At 43.9% G+C, this 22,425-nt stretch overlaps 1 protein-coding gene across 8 annotated transcripts in view; it reads left to right on the forward strand.

Moving 5' to 3' along the window:
• Positions 1-22,425, forward strand: part of LOC6537269 (synaptotagmin-like protein 4) — a 70,241-nt gene that overhangs the window by 32,301 nt on the left and 15,515 nt on the right. For 2 of the 8 annotated variants that reach the window (XM_015192755.2, XM_015192754.3), the window contains exons 3-8: positions 13,379-13,717; positions 16,417-16,544; positions 16,761-18,829; positions 18,889-19,027; positions 19,839-20,074; positions 20,155-20,278. In XM_015192755.2, coding sequence (XP_015048241.2) covers positions 13,379-13,717; positions 16,417-16,544; positions 16,761-18,829; positions 18,889-19,027; positions 19,839-20,074; positions 20,155-20,278 — 3,035 coding nt within the window. The remainder of the gene's footprint in view (positions 1-13,378; positions 13,718-16,416; positions 16,545-16,760; positions 18,830-18,888; positions 19,028-19,838; positions 20,075-20,154; positions 20,279-22,425) is intronic. The other 6 variants (XM_015192749.2, XM_015192756.3, XM_015192746.3 and 3 more) reach the window with 4 other exon arrangements.

Consider the following 22,425-nt stretch of genomic DNA (forward strand, 5'->3'; position numbering starts at 1 on the left):
TGTCAACGGCGCAGCGAACGCGATTTGCCAGCGGTTTGTTTTATTTACTTTTTTGTGTCCCCCTCCCTGGCTGCCATTTATTTTCCTCCTGTTTTCCCCAGTGCCGTAATTACGCGTAAAGTTTTGAGCCTGCATTTGAAATTGTACGCCATTTTCCCCGAAAGTGTCAACGCATGTCGGGGCTTTAAAGTTTTGAAAAATGTTAATTTGTTGTCGTTGCCAATGCTGCATTGGGTTTTTCTCTTTTATTTTCCCGTAACCACTGCAGCTGCTGTTTAGTTGAGTTTTGTTTGTTTGTTGGCTGGTTGGCTGGTTGGCAATTCGAATCGAACGCGTCTGGCATTACATGACACTCATTATTGCACATTAAGTTGGATGGATGATGGAAAGTGGTGGTCCGACCCTATGAGACAGCAGAATTGCTGGACTGGGGGTACAATAGAAAGCATTGTTGCTTACCTTAATTGATATAATAAGTATATCTGCCACTCGCACGGAAGTTCGGCATTAAGTCTTTGGCCAGGTCATCGTCAATTAATCAAGCCATCTTCGGGGAGAAACTCGCCACGTTTGGTTCAACGAACTTTTCATTGAAGTTTTTACATTTAATGCAAGTAGTACCAACACAGAAGAATAAATTGTTGATTTAAATTGGTTTTTTGGAACCATGTTTAAGGTAAGAATTAGTACCGAGATATTATTCCAGCTGTAAAATCCTTTGATATCTACTGATTTAGGAAACCCTCTTCCAGCAAAGGCAAGCCTTTCGCTATTTGTTGACCCGGAATGTCCGACAAGTGAGGAATGTACACAATGGCAAAGTGCTTGAATCGCCATGTACCGTGCATATATAGTGGTTTCATAGGGTTTCTTTTATTCCACTGGGCAACCACATGAAACTTTACCCCTTGACCCTTTGGTCCCTGCCAAGATCGAAGGCACTTGACTGCTGGATTTGTGCAGTTGGTTTTATTTTATTTATATACTTTGACTTTAATTCCATTGAAAATTGAAACGCCTTCGTAACTTTAAACGGGGCTATCAATAATTTCAGGCAAAAAAAGGCAAAAGATGCAGGACGGCAGCAATACGGCAAAACTTTCAACTGCAAGTGGCAGCCAGCCAAAGACAAAGTTTCAAGTGCAATTTTCATATAATTTGCATACAAACAAACAGACGGTTCACTTGGGGCACGACCTCAGGTCGCGTTTATGTTTTATTGAAAATGAAAATATCAATTTGCCTTTCAGGTTACATATAATGACATTTTACAAAGAGGTTTTATACCTTGCGGATTTATTGATTCTTTGCGAAACTGAAAGGGAAATGTATTTGATACAAATAGTTCGATGTTTTGAGGATTCTTACAAAGCAGGCAAATGTTTATTAGGATGTGAAATGGAAATCCTTTGCACAGTTGTTAAAAGGAAAATATATATGTTTAATCCCATAAAGGAAAACAAGAGTATATTGAAAACTCATGTACTGGGATTCAGAAAGTAGCTTTAGAAAAGAAAAACGAATCTATCAGATTCATTTAGTTTCTTGGTAGCCCGATGAAAGATTTTCCAAGGAACAGAATCATTAAGCCGGTCAGCAGATATTCTAGAGCACATTGTCAAATCTTTTAACTACTTAAACCAGGAGAAGGCAATCCTCGGATCCATAAATTGTTCTGTGCTTTGTATGCTGGCGTTATGCTTCTATGGGTGTTTCTGGTTCAAGACACAGAATGAATTTTAATTAAATTGTGTTTATAAATAATGGCCTTTTGCCCGGGCCTGCCAACAAATTGAGTTACATAATTATGCGCGGGCTGGCTGCGGTGGTGGCCAAAACCCAGAGTGGGGCAAAGGCAAAAAGGCCAACGGAGGCAATCAGTCAAACCCAAAACAACGATACAAACAAGTGGGTTTCGCAGGGGGCGAATGATACGGGAGGTTGGGTGGAGTAGCATTTCATCGATATCAAAGTCTCGATGCTTACACACTTAATCGAATTTAGCGACAATTTTACCGAGTTTCCATTAGCCGGTTGTAATGGATGATTTTCCAATTACCGGTCGCCCTGCCACTTTCAGTTTTCGCCCCCTCTCAGTATTTTCTGGTGATCACACTGCGTATGGGTAATGGCAGTGGCAACAGCAAATGCCGGCGATGCCAATCGCACGCACATTCGTCATCCACATACACACGACACAAGCATTCACTTGCTGGGCAAAATGCAAATCGATGGGGGCAATGTCAGGGTTTTTGTTTCCTTGTGGCTTTTGCCAAATTGCTCGCTTTCTTTGTTGCCCGGAGTTATGTTGATGTCGCTCCATCGAGCCGAACGGCCACATTTTGGCATTTCCGAATGGCAAATAAAATTGATACACTTTCATTTGTGGTCGCGTGTGTGGGATGTGGTATCGAGTGCACAGCGAAAAAGTTCAAGCTTATATAAGAAATAATTGTAATTCAAATGGGCAATTATGTATAGTCTACATATTATATGATCTAAACAAGCTCTTCGAATGCTTTGCTGGACTTTTCTGTTTACTCTAAGCTCCATTCGAAATAGATTGAAATCATTGGACCGGAACATGTGTGAATGTTAGTTTTTTCTGCTCGCGTAGTGGTGGTCTGAATGTGCCTTTGTCATTTCCATCACAATCAATTTTTAATGCCCAGCATTCAGTCGGCCGAGATCACGAACCCGAGCACGTTCCTCGAGCCACATGGGGCGCACGGTGCGGATACTTGATTTGCCTGTTGCACCGAGAGCTACGGCCTTTGGCATCGGAGCTGGGGAATCACATGCTCCGGTATTCTGAGAAGCCTTTGACACGAGTGGGTCAGGTTAGCTGCCTGTTGGCCAAAACTGTTGCCAGATTGAAAATTGGCCTCAAAAGGTGCAGCTCGGCGCTCAATTACGGTTGACAGGGGCCAGATAATTTACTGTTCGACTTTGGATTGACAGCGCCTTTAATTAAATGTTACTCGATTGACAATGATGAACTGACATATCAAATTACACATGTGGAATATGAAGAGGTTAAATCGAATGGTCTTTCCCAATCGATTCTATTTCTTGTGGCCCACACAGCTTACAAACAAGTAGAATTCATTTGTTTCACAGAGCTGAAATTAGTTTCGTAGTAAATAATTAAACATCAATTTTAGCTGCGCACAGCGTTTTTACAAAGCCATTGTGTATGTTGTGTATGCTTTAAAAATATGTCAAAATAAAATGGCATGGACCGTGCGGACTCCGGACTTCGATTGGCTGCACATAGCTTTCCACTTAAATGCAGCCGTTGATTGACACATGGCTGAAATTGAATTAAGTTGGTTGTCATAAATTTTACAGCCAGCCAATGTGGAGACATAAACCAAAAACGAAAAGCGCTTTGTGCGCCGCATGTGCGGCATTAACAGCCAACTACTCGTGTGATATACGTACCTACTTACCTACAAACACATATAATCGTATAAATATATAAAAGTCGGGTACAACGCCCACCCAAGTCAAACCTGTGGTCTGCCACCAATGGAGTTCGCCGGATTTAGAGTTTGACCGAGATTAAAAAAGGTGGAAAAGGTCTGGGGTTCTGGTTCGACTTACAGCGTAAATTACAATTTATGAGCGTGGTTTTATTCGTATTTGTTAGGAGCACCACAGAAATGTCCATGTGTGCACTTTATTGGATATATGGAAATACGTAAGTAATGTTTGACCAATTACTTGACTTGCAAAGTAAGCGCTTTTCCCCTGATATTATACATTTCAATAGCTAAACTAATACATATTCATTTGAAGATGGAAGATTTCAAGGCACGATTTATCTAATATTTTATTTAATAATATTTAACTATAACATATACCCACAACATAAATTTCTCTTGCTTAGTCAGCTATTCCACTACTCTTGGTCGAACTTTCAACTTTCAGCTGCATGTTAGGCCAACTAATTTGATGAAAAGCGTGAAAATGCAAATCCATTTGCCATCGTGCCTTCCAAGACTGGGTCATAAATCGTCTGGACATTACATAATTAAACGGAATTGTTGGCTAGTTAGCGTGTACGTTGCCTTCAATTACTTAAAATTCTGAATGGCCGGCAATGAATTGAACATTGTCACGCTTGCCCAGAGGAAATGGTCCATAGAAGAGGGGGAAGTGAGGGTGTGCGATGTGAAGTGTTGGCCAAAAACGGAAGACGTCGTGTAACGCCAGGCAACGGCACTTGGTTGGCCAAATTTGTGAGCCGACAAGCGGGCTTTTGGCCATAAGTCAACAACCTTTTTGGCAGGCGGCCAATTTACGCACGTACAATTTGTCGTCGGCGGCACGTAGCTCGCCACGTCGAAGTCGACTCGACTTTATTTACGGTTACTTCGTCTGAAGTGGGTTCCAATGGGAACGGTACATATAGTGGGTGGTTGTGGGTGGTTGGGTGATGGTGATCTATGTTGCAAGGGTCGGGCGGCAAGACGTAGTTCTTCCTCCCAGAGTCTGATATTGCAGAAGATAGACAACTTGAGAAGGTTAATTCGCACTTACAACTTAGATATGTGGATTTATTGAGGTGGTTCGGATGACAAAGTTCTTTAAAAAGTGTCTTTTACCTCAAACGCTTACGTGATAGTTGTAAATATCAGTTATCCATTAAAAAGATAGCTTTAACCGTCTTTAAAATAGTCTTTTTAAAGTTCAATGCATTTTACATGGAAAATCTCACTTATACAAATTACAACTCTTAGAAATTAGACAAGGGCAAACCCTTTTCTGCGAATTGTAAAATCGTATCCACAATGAAAATCGCTTTAGGTGAAAAGCAGTCACTGCAAAGTCAACTATTTTGGCGGCTTTTTACGGGCGCTTTTCTTTTCCCTCCGTCCAACAGTCAAGTTAGTCGAGCCATTCCAGCTGGGCAGTTCGGGCATTTCTCTACTCTTTTTATTTACATTTATTTTTATGCAGACGCCGGCCGTAAATTTATAATTTTGTACGAGGAGAAGCAAATTTTGCGAGGCTGTCGACCGGAAAACGCGCCCAGGCTCGCAGTCGCAGCTTCATTTGCCTAAGTGTTTAGCAATTTTGTTTCGCATTTCACATTTCACATTCCTCCTTCTCTCCCTTTTACTGGGCACCATAATTTTTGCCCAGGCTGTAGACCTTTTTTTTTGGTCCATACCAAAAGGAGAGAAAACCCAAAGCTTGCCAGGCATTTATGGGGGGAGGGCCTTTAGGTTCCTTTTAATGTTTTCATAACTTTCGGCGCGTCTGTCAATAAGTCGAATTCTTGGAAACAAGCTGGAAACTTAAGTCACGTTACGTGACTCCCATGTCAATGGCTTTTCGACATCCTTTCAGTGGTTCCGATTTGAATATTAACACATCGAGTGGGTTGAATGAGTGAAGTATTTTCCATATGCCCCCAAGCTGACCAATGTCCAGCTACATTTCAATGTTTGCTGCCCCGCCATAGAGCCCAATATTGTCCCATTTTTCTACTCTCGCCGCGCACCGAGTCAGTTACCTGGTATTGATTTTGTTTAGTTTACATGTGGGACTTATCAAATATTAATCACGAAATATGGCCAACAATGCAGGCTTTCATTTTTCCAGCCCTCCCGTGTTGTTGTTTTCGCACATGCGCCAAAAAAAAAGAAAGGAAAAGACAGCAACATAAAGAAAAACTCAACACCCCGCCACAGAGGAACAGAGCTACAGAGCAACAGAGTCGGAGGCCATAAATGAAAATATTGAAATTCGTTGAACACGCGGCTGTCATAGAGCATTATCCGGTATTCAGGACATGCGACATGCATGGCATTTTTTATACACAGTGTATATGTAGTGTATGCGGGGTTGCTGGAGAGAACAACACCGATAGACACGCCCATATACATTTAATCTCCATAGATGGATTTGGCCATGTGCGAGTCACTTGATTGCTTATTGAAAAGAAACGGAGAAATCGTGTTTTATTAGATTGCCAGGCCAGTACTAAATTCCCCATGCCGGTCACATATGGGTCATTTTTGTTTTTCGGCCACCATTCTGTATCCTGTCCGGGCTTCCATGATTGATGGCTGCATTTCATTAGGATAATGAGCGGCGACAACGGACATTAAAACTGTGAGACGGCAGATTGATAAAATATCAGTTACCAACTGCAAATGGGTCACCTTTGATTGAGATTCACGAAAAGTATCGCATTTTCAAAGGGCTATCCCTTCTTTGATCATTCCAAACAATGCGCTCGTTACTTAAAGCCACGTTAAGTCGCTTAAATCGTAAACATGATATTATTGCACGAAGTTTATACCAAGTTTATACAAGTTCAAATAATGTCCTTTTTAGATAGCCTGTAGACTTTTAAGGTTTTCTTTTCCCCACATTATTTTCACATTATTCGATGGAATGCCATCCGGGGTTTATTTAAATATGATTTAAACCTTAATTATGCGCTCGACCCGGCCAATAAGGACAACGACAATGGTCCGGCCAATTAAGCTCGCCAAATGTCAATTAAGAAAACATTTTTTCCACCGTTCCTCTTGCCCCTTGCCCCTTTCCCCTTTGCCGTTTCTGTTTTCGCGAGAAGGGCGCGCTGGCTGGACTGGAAAGCCAAAGGCAAATAAATAAACAACTGGCCAAAACGGAATGGCAGACAATGGTCAACAGTGGGTGAAGACCAAGAATAACAGCAAACAGCAAACAGTGGGCAACAAAGGCAACAATCATGGCGACGATGACAACGCTGACAGGTGATGCGTCGATTAACTGTTATTTAGCCGGTGCTTAAAATGGCAGCCGTGCGATTTCCGGTGGGCCCCCTCATCCCGCTAGTCCAGCATTTGGTTTTCGCTGTTCATCGTTGAGCGGGCAGGAAAGTAAATGAAAGTACAAATTGACGATTTGTTTGATTTGGCACTGGAGCAAATCTCGGCAAAACAGAAAACAGCGAACAGAAAAAAGGAAGCAGCAGGCAGCTAAAAGCGGATGGACCAAAGGCCCCCAAAGACTTTTGGCTATAATTTAACGCACGAATGGCTCAGTTAAGCGCTGTAAAAAGACGCAACAACGAGAGCTAACTGCTGTGAAAACATCTCGAACAACATTTTGGGGGGGTGCCGAAAGTCCCTCCTAAGACCTTAACCCCAAAGTTTTTCATTCTCTTGCGTCGGGGGCTTTTTCAATTTCGCTTGGCCATCCACATAGTTGTTCTGGCTTCGTTTATTAAGTAATAAATGTTCGGCAATTTCAGTGCCATTACCAAAGTGGATTTCAAACAAATAAGTCAACCATAAATCGTGCTGGTTTTTCTTTGACTTTGCGCTGGCCCTTCTTTCCATCTTCTCCAGCTGGTTCAAAAAACGCGAAAAAAAGAAAAGAAGCCAGAAAAAATTGACACAGTTTTCCAGTTTGCCATTTGGCCAGCGCTTTTGCAAAACTGTCAGAAATGTGACAAATATGACAACATCGCAGCCCAGCGGGCAGGAAAGCTGAATTTCAGATTCAGATTCCGGCGCTTTCATCTCCGCGCTCTATTTGTGTATCGTCGTCTGTGGCCGTGAGCTATTTTTTTGCGGCACATGGCTTGGTTTTATCTTGAAGATGGCGGTTTTATTGTCTTTTTGTGCGGCGGGAACGGCGTGCGAAATGCGCGGCAATCAAAATTTGTTATGGCGCAAAATTTATGGGGCATCCATGTAGCCATCTACCCGTGTTCCTTGTTCCCCTGACTTGGCTCTTTAAGCGCTTTATTTACTGAATTATGCAGAAATTGAGAAGAATGCCGAGTCCTGTTGCGACTTCATTATGCATGTTGGCGTTTATTTTATCTGGGATTGGCAGTCGCTGCACACCTGGCGTATGCGTAATGCAGCTCAGCTCATGAATATTGCGCATACGACTTGTTTGACGTCGTTTTCTGGTTTACACAGAAAAAAAAATGAATTGAGAACGAAACTTTAAATGTTTCTGTTTCCAGCTAAAATATGGGTTATTTATTTAGTAGTTGTATCAAACATACTTCTATAAATGAAGCCGACCCTTCCTGTGGCTCAACTAGTCCGCAGATAAGTTTATCGGCAATTTACACTAGGCAACTGTGATTAGTTCCTTATTAGCTTAATTACCAGCAAAAGGGCTTACACAATGGCTTGCCTGTGGCCTGTGGTCCTAGGCACTATCATTCATCTTCAGATGGCCACTTAAGCCGGCTGAGAACATCGCCTTATGGGCCATAAGCTAATGTAAACTCTGGGGTAAAACCGCTGAAAAGGGAGAGGACCATTAACTTTGAGACATGGCCAACGCAGAAATAAAGTTTCGCATATGGCCCATTGTCTGTCGCCTGTTTAGATGTCAATGTACTCCGTGCCGGGACACGGGACACGGGACACCTCATCCTTCGGATCCTCGCCCTCCTCTTGTCCGATATGTAATTATGCAAATGCTGGATCCCAGCTGAGGGCCGATGAAACCCATGTCTGTCCCTTGCCCGGTTATCAGTGTCAAATCGAAGTTTAAGAAATGCCCGCTTTTAATAGGTTCAAAATTAAAGATATTTTCCTTTATATTATTTAAATATACTTGTATATAAGTGGTATTTAAACAAATTTTGGATAACGAAAGTTTAGTAATTTACAATACTTCAATTAAAAATTCAAAATCCTTCTACAATGCAATATTTTACTTTCAACCATTTCGCTGTTGCGAAGCATTTAATAAATGTTTCCACTGGATACGATCCACATGCCTGAAAACCCTTGGCAAAACTGAGCACATACTCGAACATGTGTGCAAAAAAAAGGAACGGAAAAGGACGGAAAGGGAGCAAACGTTTATTTAGGTTTATGGTCGTGGCCCATTAAGCATACGACACGTGTGGCGAGTGCTTTAAATTCAACAAAATTCGCATTTAATTTGATTTTCCCACCATATTCGTCGGCACGGCAACACGGCTGGTGTGTTTTTTTGAAGCTGTATTGTGGCGGGAACAAAAAGTCAACTGGCAAAGGGGATAATTTACAAGCGGAACAAACTGCATAAGTGCAAAACGCTGCCCATGGAAACCACGAAGGTTTATTAGTTATATTTGGCTGGTTGCGTGCTGAGGACGATTACCAGGGTTTTAGCCCACTGCCATTTAAAATTAATTAAAACTAACAACATTTTCAAGCACTTTGCCACACATACACACACATGCACACGCTCCGTCGAGTGACGCCATTTTGTCGTCCATTGCATAATTAAAAGGCGCACAAATGGCAGGCCATTTCCGGTGCTCAACCGGTCGAGTGACCTGAATGCTTTAAATTAAAGCACCTGTGATACATTTTAAATGCCATGCCCTCCGGCTGTCTCAAGTTTGGTATCCATTTTTTTATTCGGCCCGCAATGCTGTCAAAAAGTTTTAATTTGAAACGGAAACGCGAGCCCCACGGCATCATGGCCATCGCCCTAGCTACTGGCCATTGTCCTTGCTCTTGCTCTTGCTCCTGCCCCTGCATCAGAAATCCAAGAACCACCTCTTCCAGCATCCAGCATCCAGCATCCAGTAGCCAGCATCCAGTAGCCAGCAGTCCACTCCAGACGCCCCGACAAATCATATTTAGCCTGGTAATTATTTATATTCGCATTCTCTGGCACATCAGCGCCAGCACTGGGCGTCATTAAAATCGTAAATCTAATGGACAAGCCGGTGCTGCCAACGGCCAGTGGCGTTGACTGTGGTCGGGAACGATTTGAATTATGGCATATTTCAGTGGGAAATCTAGGGGGAAAACGCTGGGTAAGACGACAGAGTGGCCAATCATTCCCTTGTGGAAATATGAACAGCTGCGATGCTTTAAAATACCTGACCAATTTAATATTTCCTCGTTGGAAGTGAAAAATTTGGTTGCTAAATAAACGAAAATTGCTAGACAGAAATTACGTGCCATTTATGTGTTGAAATTCTGACGATTTTTTATAATCTCTTTTTATGTTGGCTTACACAGAAATGGTTTATTGATCAGTACTAATTATAATTAACCGGGCTGAAAATATCTATTTTGAGGTCATCCTTAATAAAACTATATGTCTAACATTTAGCATACAGCTACTTTAACAAAATTAGTTGAAGAATTTAATATTTATAGCCCTTCTGTGTAGAAAAAGTTAATCAGCACTTCTCTCGCCAAACAAAATCCATGGCATTTGAAGTCAGACCGAAACACAGACCAATTGCATTAGCAGTAAGCCCGAAAAGTAGCGAATTATTTGCCTGTTGTCTGCTGCCCCAAGGCAACATCAAAGCGCCACGGCAGGACTCCGAAAATGTTATCTCTCCTTTGATATCTAATAAACCAACAGGCAAAGGTAATGGCGATGGCGATGGCCTGCCGTTGGACCAGGTGTTCGATCTGACCCAAAAGGTCACACGGCCAGGCGTCCAGGCGTCCAAAATGGGTACCCCATCCGGATCCCAAACGAAGGACGCAGCTGATTTACATCAGTTTAATTAGTTGCTTATTTGCATAAGCCCGCAGAGCGGAGAATTTGGGCGCCAGGACAGTGGGAAACATGCGTAACGTTATTTGTTTAGGCCATGTTAGGGTTTTTAATCATATTCTGACCAAAAACTGTTCCGCCGCCACACAACAAAGGCTGTCGGCTAATCCAGGTCTTTGCACCACTTTCATGGTCACTGTGAATTTATGGCCATTAGAGTTAGCACTTTTTGGCAGCCCGTTTCTGCCGCTCCAGCCGCTCCTGTTGTTCCTGCCCTAATGGCTTATTATGATTATTAATTCATAACGCAAGCGTGCTGGTCGTGTAGCTACAACTATTACTACACCAGCACTCGGGCACTTGAACATGCGACTGCGAACACTTCCATTGCCACATCTCCACATCTCGACTCACATTCACGGCGCACACTCGACGTATATGCTATCCTGACATGCCAACAGATGGCACATTAGGCATGAGCACGACTACACGGCGAACTGAGGGCCTTTCGAAGAGGCAGGTCCTTTCAGTAGATAAATATAATCAGCTTAAAACATTTCAAACATATTTGGAAAAGCGCGCTCGTTGAAATAGGAGTAAAATTCAACAAATTTAAACCATTTTCAACGCAGATCGTAATCGAATTATTCTATTTAGTAACTTAAATTCCTCAACGGGATATTTATTTAGTTCAACATTCGTTAAATTCAGAATAACATTAAATCAAATTGAGTTAAAGCTGGATAGTAGACCCCAACAATATGTCCAAGCCAATCATTGTTATGTGTTATATTCCAAAGTAGTAAGAGCTGTTAATTTAGCCACATTTTCAACATTGAACTCTGCAACTCGCATGGCTAAATTTAAAAAATAGGTAAAGTTTTTTCCAGTGCCAGCAGGAGTGGGTTGTGATGCCAAAAACCAGCGTGCCTTTGCCGTTTGGCGGTGGGTGCAGACTTTATGCGTTAACCAGGCCAATAAAACATGTCCCCGGCCATGGGTTTTGTGGTATGTGGTTAGTTTACCATTCTAGTGCTCTGTGTTCGCTGTGTTTGTGCTCCTGGGAGTATGCAACAGTTTTGGCTTGGCCTCGGTTTTGGGTTTCGTTTCCGCTTCCTGCCGCTTGGAGGGCCGCTTCACTAGACTCTGTGGTTGCCGCTTGTCGTTTACTGATTTTGTGACGCTAATAAAGCTTGCACGCACTTCAAGCCCGATGCCCGATGCCCGAATGGAGATAAAATTATAATTAAAAAGTGTTCTTGCCCGGCCTGCTGGCAACATAATTTACCCAGAAACCAAAGTCCTGTTCGGATTTTTATGCGCTCTGCGTGACTCCTTTTACCGACACATCACATCATCGCACTTGCCTACACCAGAGGTCAAACTAATAGAACTAATATTAATTTAACTAAATTCAGCTCAAGTCCTGAATTAATCATTCATTTATTGATTTGGGATTTTAATATTGAACTTACTCAAGACAGATATTAAAAATATTTGGTATTTGATTTTAATTTGGACAGTCTCTTTTGTGATATTGCTGCTACTGTACGCAGCCACGTGTTTGTTTTATGTGTCAGCAGGTCTTGGCCATGTTTTATAGCTCTCGCCTGCCAGTTGGACGTTAATATTAAGCAGACGGCTTAAAGAACAGCGGTGAGGACAACAAATATCCGAAAATCCCGAGAGATTGGGGCAGGACATGGGGGACCTCAAACTTAATTTGGCAACCGGACATCGACTTACGTTTGATTGCCGATTTAATTGGACTGCCAACTTTCGCCTACATGTGCGCCATTTGCATAATTTGGGATTCAGGAATGGGAGATTTAATTAGGCAACATTGTGCAGCTCGAAACTAATCAAATTAGTGAGCTTGGGTGTATGTCCTTGGAATTCTAATTAAATGGTTTCAAATTTATCATATGTCTTCGATTTGCAGATTACGAAATCTAGTCAAATGAAACATAATCTTTTACGTTATTTGTAAGTTTTGTTAGGCGAGGATAAGGAATGTGAGCTGCAATTAGGAGCTTTGTACGCTTATGCCCAATGACAATTAAAACTCAAACGCCATATGTCAAACTGCCACAATTTTATTATTTTAAGCTTACATTTCGTGCACATCCTGCTGCAACATATTTAATTGGCTCATTGTCTCATGGCTAGTCATATCAATTAATTTTATAAAAAACATCGCGCACGTGAAAATGTTGCCTTAACCAATCCAGCTAACCTAAATTAACCAAAATTCAATTCGAAAATCGATTAAATTGCTACTAAATCAACTAATGACAAGTTTTTGTGTGCTCTTTTTATTCTTTGTCTCTTTCCATTTAATTACACATACATCACGCACTCACACACACTCACACCCGAAAACCCACCATACACGCTTGCCGCTTTCTCTGTCTCTGTCTCTGTCTCTGTCTCTGTCTCTGTCTCTATCTCTCACTCTCTTTCCCTCTCGCTCTCTCCTTGCCTGACTGTCGCAAAATGTCATGTTAACTTTTTGTAACGCGTTTTCGTTTCTTAACCAACAATCTAACCAAACTGTCTATGCGTCTGTCATGTAATTATGTTATCAACCCGGAACCGAAAACCAAAACCTCCCAAACCGACCCACTACAAAAACTACAACCCCTGTAATTTAAACAACTACACGCAACAACAAACCCGTAAAAACAACAATTGAAACCACTCCAACAAATACATATTACAATTTCAACAACAACTCCAAAACCATGTCAACTACCACAACAACCATCGCTGTAATTACGACCACAACTTCAACAACATATACAATTTCAACAAAAAACACCACACAACAACAATGACTCCAACAACAATTTCAACAACAACTCCAACCGAATTTCAACAACAACAGGCTCTTGCGCGCCGAATTGTATGCATTGAGGCGCAAGGGTGCGGCCAAGGTCGTTGGTGGAGTGCAGCCACTCGATGCCACACAACAACCACATCAACAACAGACAACCATGCAGCCCAGTCAACAACAACAACAACAACAACAGCTCGAACAACACAACAACCACAACGCACACACGAGCGACCCGAGTCGCCACTGCGCCCGCTGCACCACCGAACTGGGTCGCATCACCAACCGTGGCGCCCCCTGTCGCGTCTGCAAGTTGCGCGTGTGCAAAGCCTGTCGCGAGTTCACATCGCGCACCACGGACTGGGTGTGCGTGGTGTGCCACAAGCAAATGTAAGTGTGTCTCTGTCACTCCCATTGTCTGTATCAGTTCTGTATTCTCCTTCTCTCTCTATGCATCCTATACGTCTGTCCTCCAATTTTCATTGCCAACTAAAAACTCACAAAACTCTGTGGATGCGACCAAACTATTCAACTCACGCACACGAAAACCAAGCTAAAATACAAAACATTACATTGTGTCCTTGTCCTCATGTCGGGGCATGATTGTCTACGTGGTGGTGGTATACCCTGTAAAGGACATTCTGATACTATAAGTTGTAAATGTCATAGATAATATTGATCTTTTGTTAAGGTTCCTATAAGTGTGTATTAAGTAGGAGATATTTTTATTTATAATCCTGAAAAATGGGCAACGTAACGTCTACTTTAGGGTAGTTTTATGTCGAGGTTCCTTTCCCAAAACTGCACTTTGGTTTTACGCCCTGGCAATCGTTTTCCCATTTCTTTATTTTGTGCGTTGGACTTTGTAGCACATACATTGCAACTTTCAACGTTGCAAGCTAATTTTGCATGCCCTTTCGGTTGCTTTGTGTCGCCGAAATTGTCACCCAAAGCCTGTTGGTCCAACATGAATCAACAAAGTATAGCATTGCATACGGACAGAGACAAAATCTCTTGCTTGCATTTGCCCAAAATAATTCGGGGAAAATGTTTATTCGCATTGCAAGCTGATAGAAATGGTTCTTTTGTTTATTTTCCATTTCAGCCCGTGGGCATCAGGTGTCACAGGCTGTCAACTGAAACTCCGCATAACTGATGCGGCAGATTTTTTTGTGCACGTTTCTTTTGCTAGTTGGCAGTTGGCAGTTTTGAATATTTGAAACGGTTTGTTTTCAGCTAGTAGTGTTTGCTTTGCCCTCTTGATGGCCCATTTGTGATGCGAAGCGGCTTAAATGCACACTCGTGTTCGCAAACAGAAAGTTCATTTAAAAATTCAATTTGCACGTGTTCACTGCCCCCGTTAAGCTGTCCAATTCTAAAATTCCATTTTGGCGAGCTGCACAAATAATATTGGTCATCATTTTCGGTGACCAAAAGGAGCTTTGCTTGATGTATTAGATAACCAGGCAATGAGGCAGCTCGAAGGATTGCAAAATGTTCCCCTCAAAACACAAACGTGTTCATTCAACCAACAGCAGCAATCTGTCAACAAGTGCCGGGCCGTTTAATGAGCTGCACTGTGTGTTCTGGCCCCATTTTGCCAGCATAAACATGAGCAGCCCCACACATTGCGCATACGCCCTGTGTCACCACAGCATCAGCAGCTCTCGGTTTGCGCCAACATTTGGCAACATAACAATTGCCTCTGATGAGACAGGCGACCCACACACGAAAGGTTCAGTGTTAATGGGCGAGCCCAGGTCCCAAAAAAAAAACACAGAAACTCCCCAGCTGAGAAATGCCCGTATTGAGTTTGCAAGGCCACAGACGCAGACATTTGAGTAATTAAATCTTGGCCAACTCGTCGCCAGCTGCAGGCCAAACTGCTATGTACGGTGTACTTATGAATGCCGTGTGGTAAATGTCGATTTCCCGAGCCGAGAATACAGCAGGTCGCCTACAGGTGGCAGCGATTTCACGCCTGTCAACACGCATGACGCACACCAAATTTGGCCGCGTCTGCTGCAGCTGCTGGATAATTATGAATGCCACACGATGATGGCTACGATGGGCCCAGCCCCTTTTCTTCGATGGAGGGCGTCTGCATTTGCGTCTGCCTCTCAGCAGGAATTTATCCAATTGCTGGGACTGCACCCCCAAGTCAGACACAAAAGCACAGTGTCTGGCCGAAGAAATACAATTATTCCACGAATTTCTGCCCAGACACTGAATTGTTATTTTACCAATATTCATAATTGCATCAGGGCAACAACTCATTGATTATTTTATATATATATATACATACCTTTATGCATTGAAAGGGAGCTTTTCTGGTGAAGTATAAATTAATATTTGCTTAATAGATAAGAGAGTGATGTATATGCCATTAAAATTATTAAGTTCCCAGAAATTTAATAAAGAGAAATTTATCTTTCCTAGGAACTTAATTAAATTTAACATTTTCTAAATTATATAGTTCTTGGAACTTAGGATTTCCTTTACATTTTAGTTCTGTATAATTTCTCAGTACTGCTATTAAAATTATATGAAAATGTTATTGTATTTAAGGTATTTGTATTAGGGTATTTGAAGCAAACTTTTAATTTTATTTAAAACTCCTACATGAGATTAAAGTTAAACATAAACAGGACCAACTTCCGGTTGAAGCTTGCCTTATTCATTAAATGTAATTATTTCTTTGGTATCTGAGCCCCAAACTTTGACGTCGTGTTTTCACTGGCACAGTTTTTCCCCAAAAATACACATCTGTCTGTTTGTGCAAACCCAAGGCAGTGTAAGCTGGCTTTAACTCTTCCGATGGCTCACACCTTGGCTTAAACCGCCGGTGTGTGTTGGTGTTACATGTTCCATGTTGCTGTGTGCTGCTGCTGTGTCACAGACAATCCGGCATTCGGTGTTCGTTTGAAAAAGTCAGCCAGCCAGTCTGCCAAATGTCGCGAAGACAGACAGACGTGATAGCACTAAGTCGCCGATTTACTTGTTGACTGTTTGACGTCTCCAACGAAAGTTGGGGAAATGTTTGGCGAGGTTTTCTGGTTTCTAAAGTGGCAATGTTGTTGCTCTTGCAGGGAGATACAATCGGCCAGCGGCGAGTGGCTGAAGGACGCCTATGCCCTGGGATCCTGCAGTGCCGTCGACCACCTGACCACCAGCGACGTTTTGAGGAAGAGCATCCGTCGTTCTTGGACCATATCGAGTGAGTACATCATATAGTTTAGAGACTTTGATTGAGCATTTGCATGCTTAAAAGAATCCTTCAAGGATTACACCACAAAATAAGTACAAGATCAAACACTTGAAATGATTTTAAAATGCTCAATAGTTATACCCAATTCGATTTTTCTAAAGAATGATCAAAGTAAAAACCTGCAATTGGTTAGAATGGATAATTGAAGTTCGTTTACCCCAACAGATCCCGAGGACGATCCGAACAATCCCAACTCACAGCAGCCGGTGGCGGACAACCTATATCCGCAGCAGCAGCATCTGATTGAGGCACAGTCCGCGGGCAGCTACCCCACCCTGCACCAGCACCACCAGCAGCATCACCTGCCACCGCAGCCGCGGCCCACGCACGGCATCAATTACGGAAGTGGCACGGCCACGCCCACGACCAGCAGCAAGTGGCAGCTGGGACGGAGGGTCCTGCGTCAGTCGACGCTTCCGAGTAGCCTGAACAACGACCCGGCTCTCAGCGGCAGTGGCGGCAATCTGGCCAACTACAATTCCGTGAATCTAACGGCGCCCACATCGCCGCATCAGCTGCAGAAGAGTCCGCTCTATCCGAGCGCCTACAACAGCGACGACGTCATCCACATGAACACCATGCCGGGAATGGGAGTGGGTGTTAGTGTTGGTGTGAAGGTGGGTGACTGCGACAACTACACGCAGCAGCAGCAGCAGCAACAGCAGCCGCAGCAACAGCAACCCCAACTGGAGGTCACACCCACGCATCATCGGCTCCAGGTGCGGCGCCAATCCACGCTGCCAGCTCAGCCAACTCCGGCTATATATATGTCCACATCCCCGAACCGGCTGTACAGTCGCTCCCCGGAAAGATCGCCGGGTGAGCAGCAGCGCTATCCGCCCTTCATGAGGCAGACCTCGTTCCCCGAACCGCCCAGCACTTATCATCGCACCAAGTTGCTGCCCAGCACGGGAGCACCGCCGCCGACAGTGGCGCCACCACCCCTGAATTATGAATCACAAGCGTCCAGCTTGGCCAGCGACGAGCAGGATGTGGGACCCATGCCCAAGCCGAGAATGACACGGCAGGCAACACTACCGAATCCCGAGCAGCATGTCAAGCTACTGCCCACATCTCCGCCAAAGCGACAGACTTCCCCGCAATTTCGACGTTCGCCGGAATTCATGCGTCAGCAAACGCTGCCAAATCCGGAGGCCTTCAGCAGTGGAAACACACTCACCGTGCACTCTACTCCTCCTGCAAAATTCATGCCCATTTCGCCGAGGGCCAAACAGAATTTCCTCTTCCCAAGTGTTCCGAATCCCCGGCAATTTCTCTCCCAGCCCCATGTGCCCGCCGTGGGTGGCATCGAGCTGGGAAGCGGAGGCAGTGTGGCCAGCACCGGCGGCGTCGGCGGTGGTGAGCAGTACTCCAGTAGCCAGAGTGTGAATATCCATCACTCCCGTGATCCGCACTCCAAGATGATCAAGGTGCGCAGCCACAGCAACGAGGAGTACTCGAATACCAAGGGACATCCGGAGAACCGTAGATTGCTGCCGGAGATCCCAACGGCTGTGCAGCGACCTGGTGGCCGATCACCCAGTCGCCTGGTACGCCAGGATTGCCTGAAGGAGGAGAGAACTTTCGGCGAGGCTAAGCAGCAGTTCCATCAGTTTCCCGATGTCACCGAGGAGCTGGACAATCGCCCGGAATACGTGGATTACTTTGGCGACAGTGCCACCAGTTTCTTGGAGTCCGACGAGGTGCAGTACGAGCGCAACTACAATGCCGGATTCAGCAGTGAGCCGCGTATCATCTACAACAATGGCTCGGATGATGGAAGCTACCAGAACTCGTCCCAGAGACCAATTTACAGTGCCGAGAATGTCCTGGCTGATTCGGGTTATGGGGGAGGAGCTGGCGTGGGACTGGGTGCCAGTGGCGGTTCAGGTGGTGTGCCCGGCTACTATCCCGACATGGGCACTCCCCAGGGCTTCTATGGCGGAGCAGCTCTACCGCGTACTCCTCTAATGCACAATCGCCTCCGACGGCGGCAGTCCAGGGAACTGCAGATGCAGCAGGAGGAACTGGCCCAGCTCTCGCAGGTCTCGGACGCCAGTGGCAAAGGTTCTGGCAATGAAGGTGCATCCAGCAGCGGAGGTGCCTCCGATAGCCATGCTGCTGAAAGACGAAAACCTGAGCAGATGCGCTCCGTTTCCGAGGATTCTGGAGCCAAGACCACACCCAAGCCCGTCACACGTCGATCCTTCTCGCATCCCGAAAAGGACACTCAGGTGAGTTGACCTCAAAGTTTGATCTATTTGATCTTATAAATTAATATTTCTTCGAACAGCCCACCAAGAAAGCTGAGATATCGAAAATACCCAGCCCTCGTCCACTGGCCGATATCCTGGATAAAACGCGGGGCAACTCAAAGATCCCGCAGGCGAGGCGCCGCAACAGCCGCACAGGAATCGGCGAAGCTGAGGAGGGTGAGTCCCGAGGATGTGTCACTTTAGATAGTAGCTATGGTTGCATTCTGCGATCACGCATCCGTAGAACCCAGGGACCGCAATTATTACCAGTTATTTCACAAGCACCCATCATTTGCATTCACAATTTCAAGCCATAATCGCTCACTGCCATTGAAAATATAAATAATAATTTAAAGGAGGTAAACATTATCAAGTAGTTAGTTACCTGTATAAATATATAAATACATTATGTAGAAAATATGCATTGCACATTACTAAATACATTTTTTAAACTCAGTCCCTCGCTCAAGCAAAACTAGCAACAAACCAAATCTAGCTTCAAGTTATTATAGTTGTGCTCTTTATTTGCTAAATTATATATTATTTGTTCAATGGCTGTTTTGTCAAAGGTTATATTACATTTACGTAGTCAATAGATCAACATAATAGAATATATAGACTTGGAACCGATTATTACAATATAAAGCCAATTTTACATTCCTTCCTTTAGTGAAATATAATTTGTCTAATATAATATGTCAAATCAAATGTATTTTAAAGCAACGAACCGTAACCCTGAATAGCGATTAGTGTGATTAGTGACTTCAATTTTCACACTTTACACAGTATACCGAAGTACACAAGGTATCCCCACCTACAGCTCCCCAAAGTAGTGTTTGCCTGCGCATAAGTAACCATGTATTTACGACTAATGAATGAATGAGTTAATTAATTTTTGCGGTCTCTGGTAGAACCTTGAGTAGCTGCGCTTGTTTCGGCACCCGATTGATGAACGCTTTGCACCCCCTCCTGTTAACCGCCCCCACAGGTAGCACGCCCCAGCACATTTACTCCTTCCATCAACAGCTTATGCATAGAAACTCTGATTTAGCCATGCGCCTGAAAAAAACAGAAATTCCTGTCGCCTCAGTAGCATCCACAGGGCAGGAGGATGCGAAGCCCCTAGGGGAATCCGGCCAAGGATCCGGAGCGGAGCAGCCGGTCAATGGCAAGTCCCTCGAGTCCTCGGCCAACAAGGAGGGCGGCGATCCAGGCAGCTCGGCGGTGAGTAGCCCATCAAGCGCCCAGAGACCAGTAGGCTTAACTAGGAAACCTTTTCATCCTCCTTCCCCATTTCTCATTAGGATGCCACCCACACCAGCACTTTGGGCGAGCAGGAGCTGCAGAATGCAGTGGAGGCCGCAGCGGTTGTCTTCAAGAAGGTTGTGCTGCAACGTCGCAAGGAGAAGGAGAAGGCCGCCGAAGAAGGTTAGTGATAATAGCTGTCCCTACACTCGGCACACTGAGAGAAAAGTCCAAGGGAAGTCAGCGGTGAAGTTGGCCTTGTAAAATCCATCATCACGAGAAAAATTTCAGCCATTTAATGCAATCTATGCAATGCAATCTATGTTCCTATAAAAGGGTACTTTAAAGTGTGAACTTCAACTTCCAGGACTTCATCTCAGTGTGCACCCCGTATTTGTCTTTGTGTAGCTGTAGTGAATGTATGTTTGGGAGCGTAATTAACTTGGTGATGGTAATGCTAATGCCCGCACTGATGCTACTTTTGATGCTGATGCTGATGTTGATGTTGATGCTGATGAAGGGTGGTGATGGGTAGCCTGGGTGACTAACAAACTCCTTGTGAATGGCTTCAGTCTAATTTGGCTGAAGTAATTAAGCTCCCCTTCTGGGAATAAAGGTGGGCACTTCTTGGCTGGCAATGTCAAAAAATTAGTGATTAACCAGAAGTTGCCCTGTACTTTATTCACTTTCGTGAAGGAGGACTTAACTAATAAACTAATCCTAATCATTTTAATCATAGAAAACTTGCTGCACTAATGGTATTAAGCATTTAAATTAAAAACACATACTTTATATTAATCTAAGTTAACTCTTAGCTTCGATAGTTACGGATTTCAGAGAATCGATATACTCGGAAACTACCTGTAAAATAGGGCAGGGTCAGTTTCCTTAAGAAAACCTTCTTTCTCATCAATTTTTTAAGAAGCGGTTCCAAAAAGAGTGCAACCCTTTTGCTCGCTTACTTCTCTTTCGAGTTCCTAAAAGTATTCCATCAATTTTCGCCTGCTTCACGGCAGACTTTCCATTCACCATTTGAATTAAATTTTCCCCGAAGCTATTGGCAAGGCATGACCACAAACGACCGAACAACCAAATTTAAGAGCAAAGTTGGCGGGGTTCAAAAGATTTTGTGGCACGGGACCGAAACCAAATACAAAAACCTTGCCGTGGGCAGGCGGGATAATTTTTTGGCAACTCATAAATCGATTTTTCAACACCCACCCACCCACAACGCAGTTTCAGAGTTTTCAGGGGGATTTTCCGCGCGGAAAGCGGGGCATCCAAACGCCTTTGCCGCCTTTTGTTATGTTTCAATTTGGCGATTTGTGGGTGTTCGCTTTTTGTGACCACCAACGCAGCGTGTGTCTATGTTCGAATTCGAGATGTGGTCGACTGTCGCCTCGAAGGATTCCAGATTCCGAGTCCTTGCGCTCTCGGTGCCCACGTACACACCAAAGCCCCGCCGGCACCCGCCGGATTTTCGGACCGACCACGTGGAGCGGCACAACTGTGGCATTAGTCTTATCTCCTGCACCTTTTGTGCTCCCGTGTGGGTTTTGCTCTGCGAATGACTAAAACGGTGCGCAGTTTGCGTTTAGGCACACAGAACACTATAGTGCTACACTCGATTATTTTGAGATAGTTTTTAAAATTGATTGATACACAACTGAATCACATGGTACATGTGTTACCAGTAGTTGCAAGAGTTTATAGAACTAAGTTTCTAGAACTTTCTCGCAGTGTATTGAGCGGATAAAAAATGTGCCTCATGCAGCAGGATGGGCAACGATCAAATGTTTACTTTGTGGCTACGAGGGATTGGCGCTGTGTGCATCCGCTGTTGCAGTTTTTGTTTGGGCAACCATCCATCCAAGCAGAAGGGGCTGAAGGACGGAAGCGATGTTGGCAACTTTAAAAGCTTTTTGGCAAATTTTCGCTAGTCCTTGTCTTGGCCAGAAAAGCTTGTGGCAAACAACCATAATCAATCAAGAGTCTTTGAACTGCTTCCTGACAGCATGAACTGCTTCCTTGAGCAGCAGGGGAAATGATTTTCGGTATGTTTAATTTTAGTCAGGGTGAAGTTCACTTACTCGAGGTCATGGGTTATCAAGCTGAGCAGCACTAAAAATGTTCCCGAGTTCTGAACTTGATGGAAAGCGGGTTGCTTGGACTTGGTGCATTTATATACTGTGCGGATGGGTTACTTTTGATCAAACTTTTGCAAATCTACTGTATAAATGAAAGGATTATATAAATCCATTAAATTCTCACCGTTATAAGGTGCACATTTTCGTTTGCATGTAATTTATAAGTACTGGTTAATCATTAGG

This window comes from Drosophila yakuba, chromosome 3R, assembly GCF_016746365.2.
Source record: "Drosophila yakuba strain Tai18E2 chromosome 3R, Prin_Dyak_Tai18E2_2.1, whole genome shotgun sequence".
Classification (NCBI taxonomy): domain Eukaryota; kingdom Metazoa; phylum Arthropoda; class Insecta; order Diptera; family Drosophilidae; genus Drosophila; species Drosophila yakuba.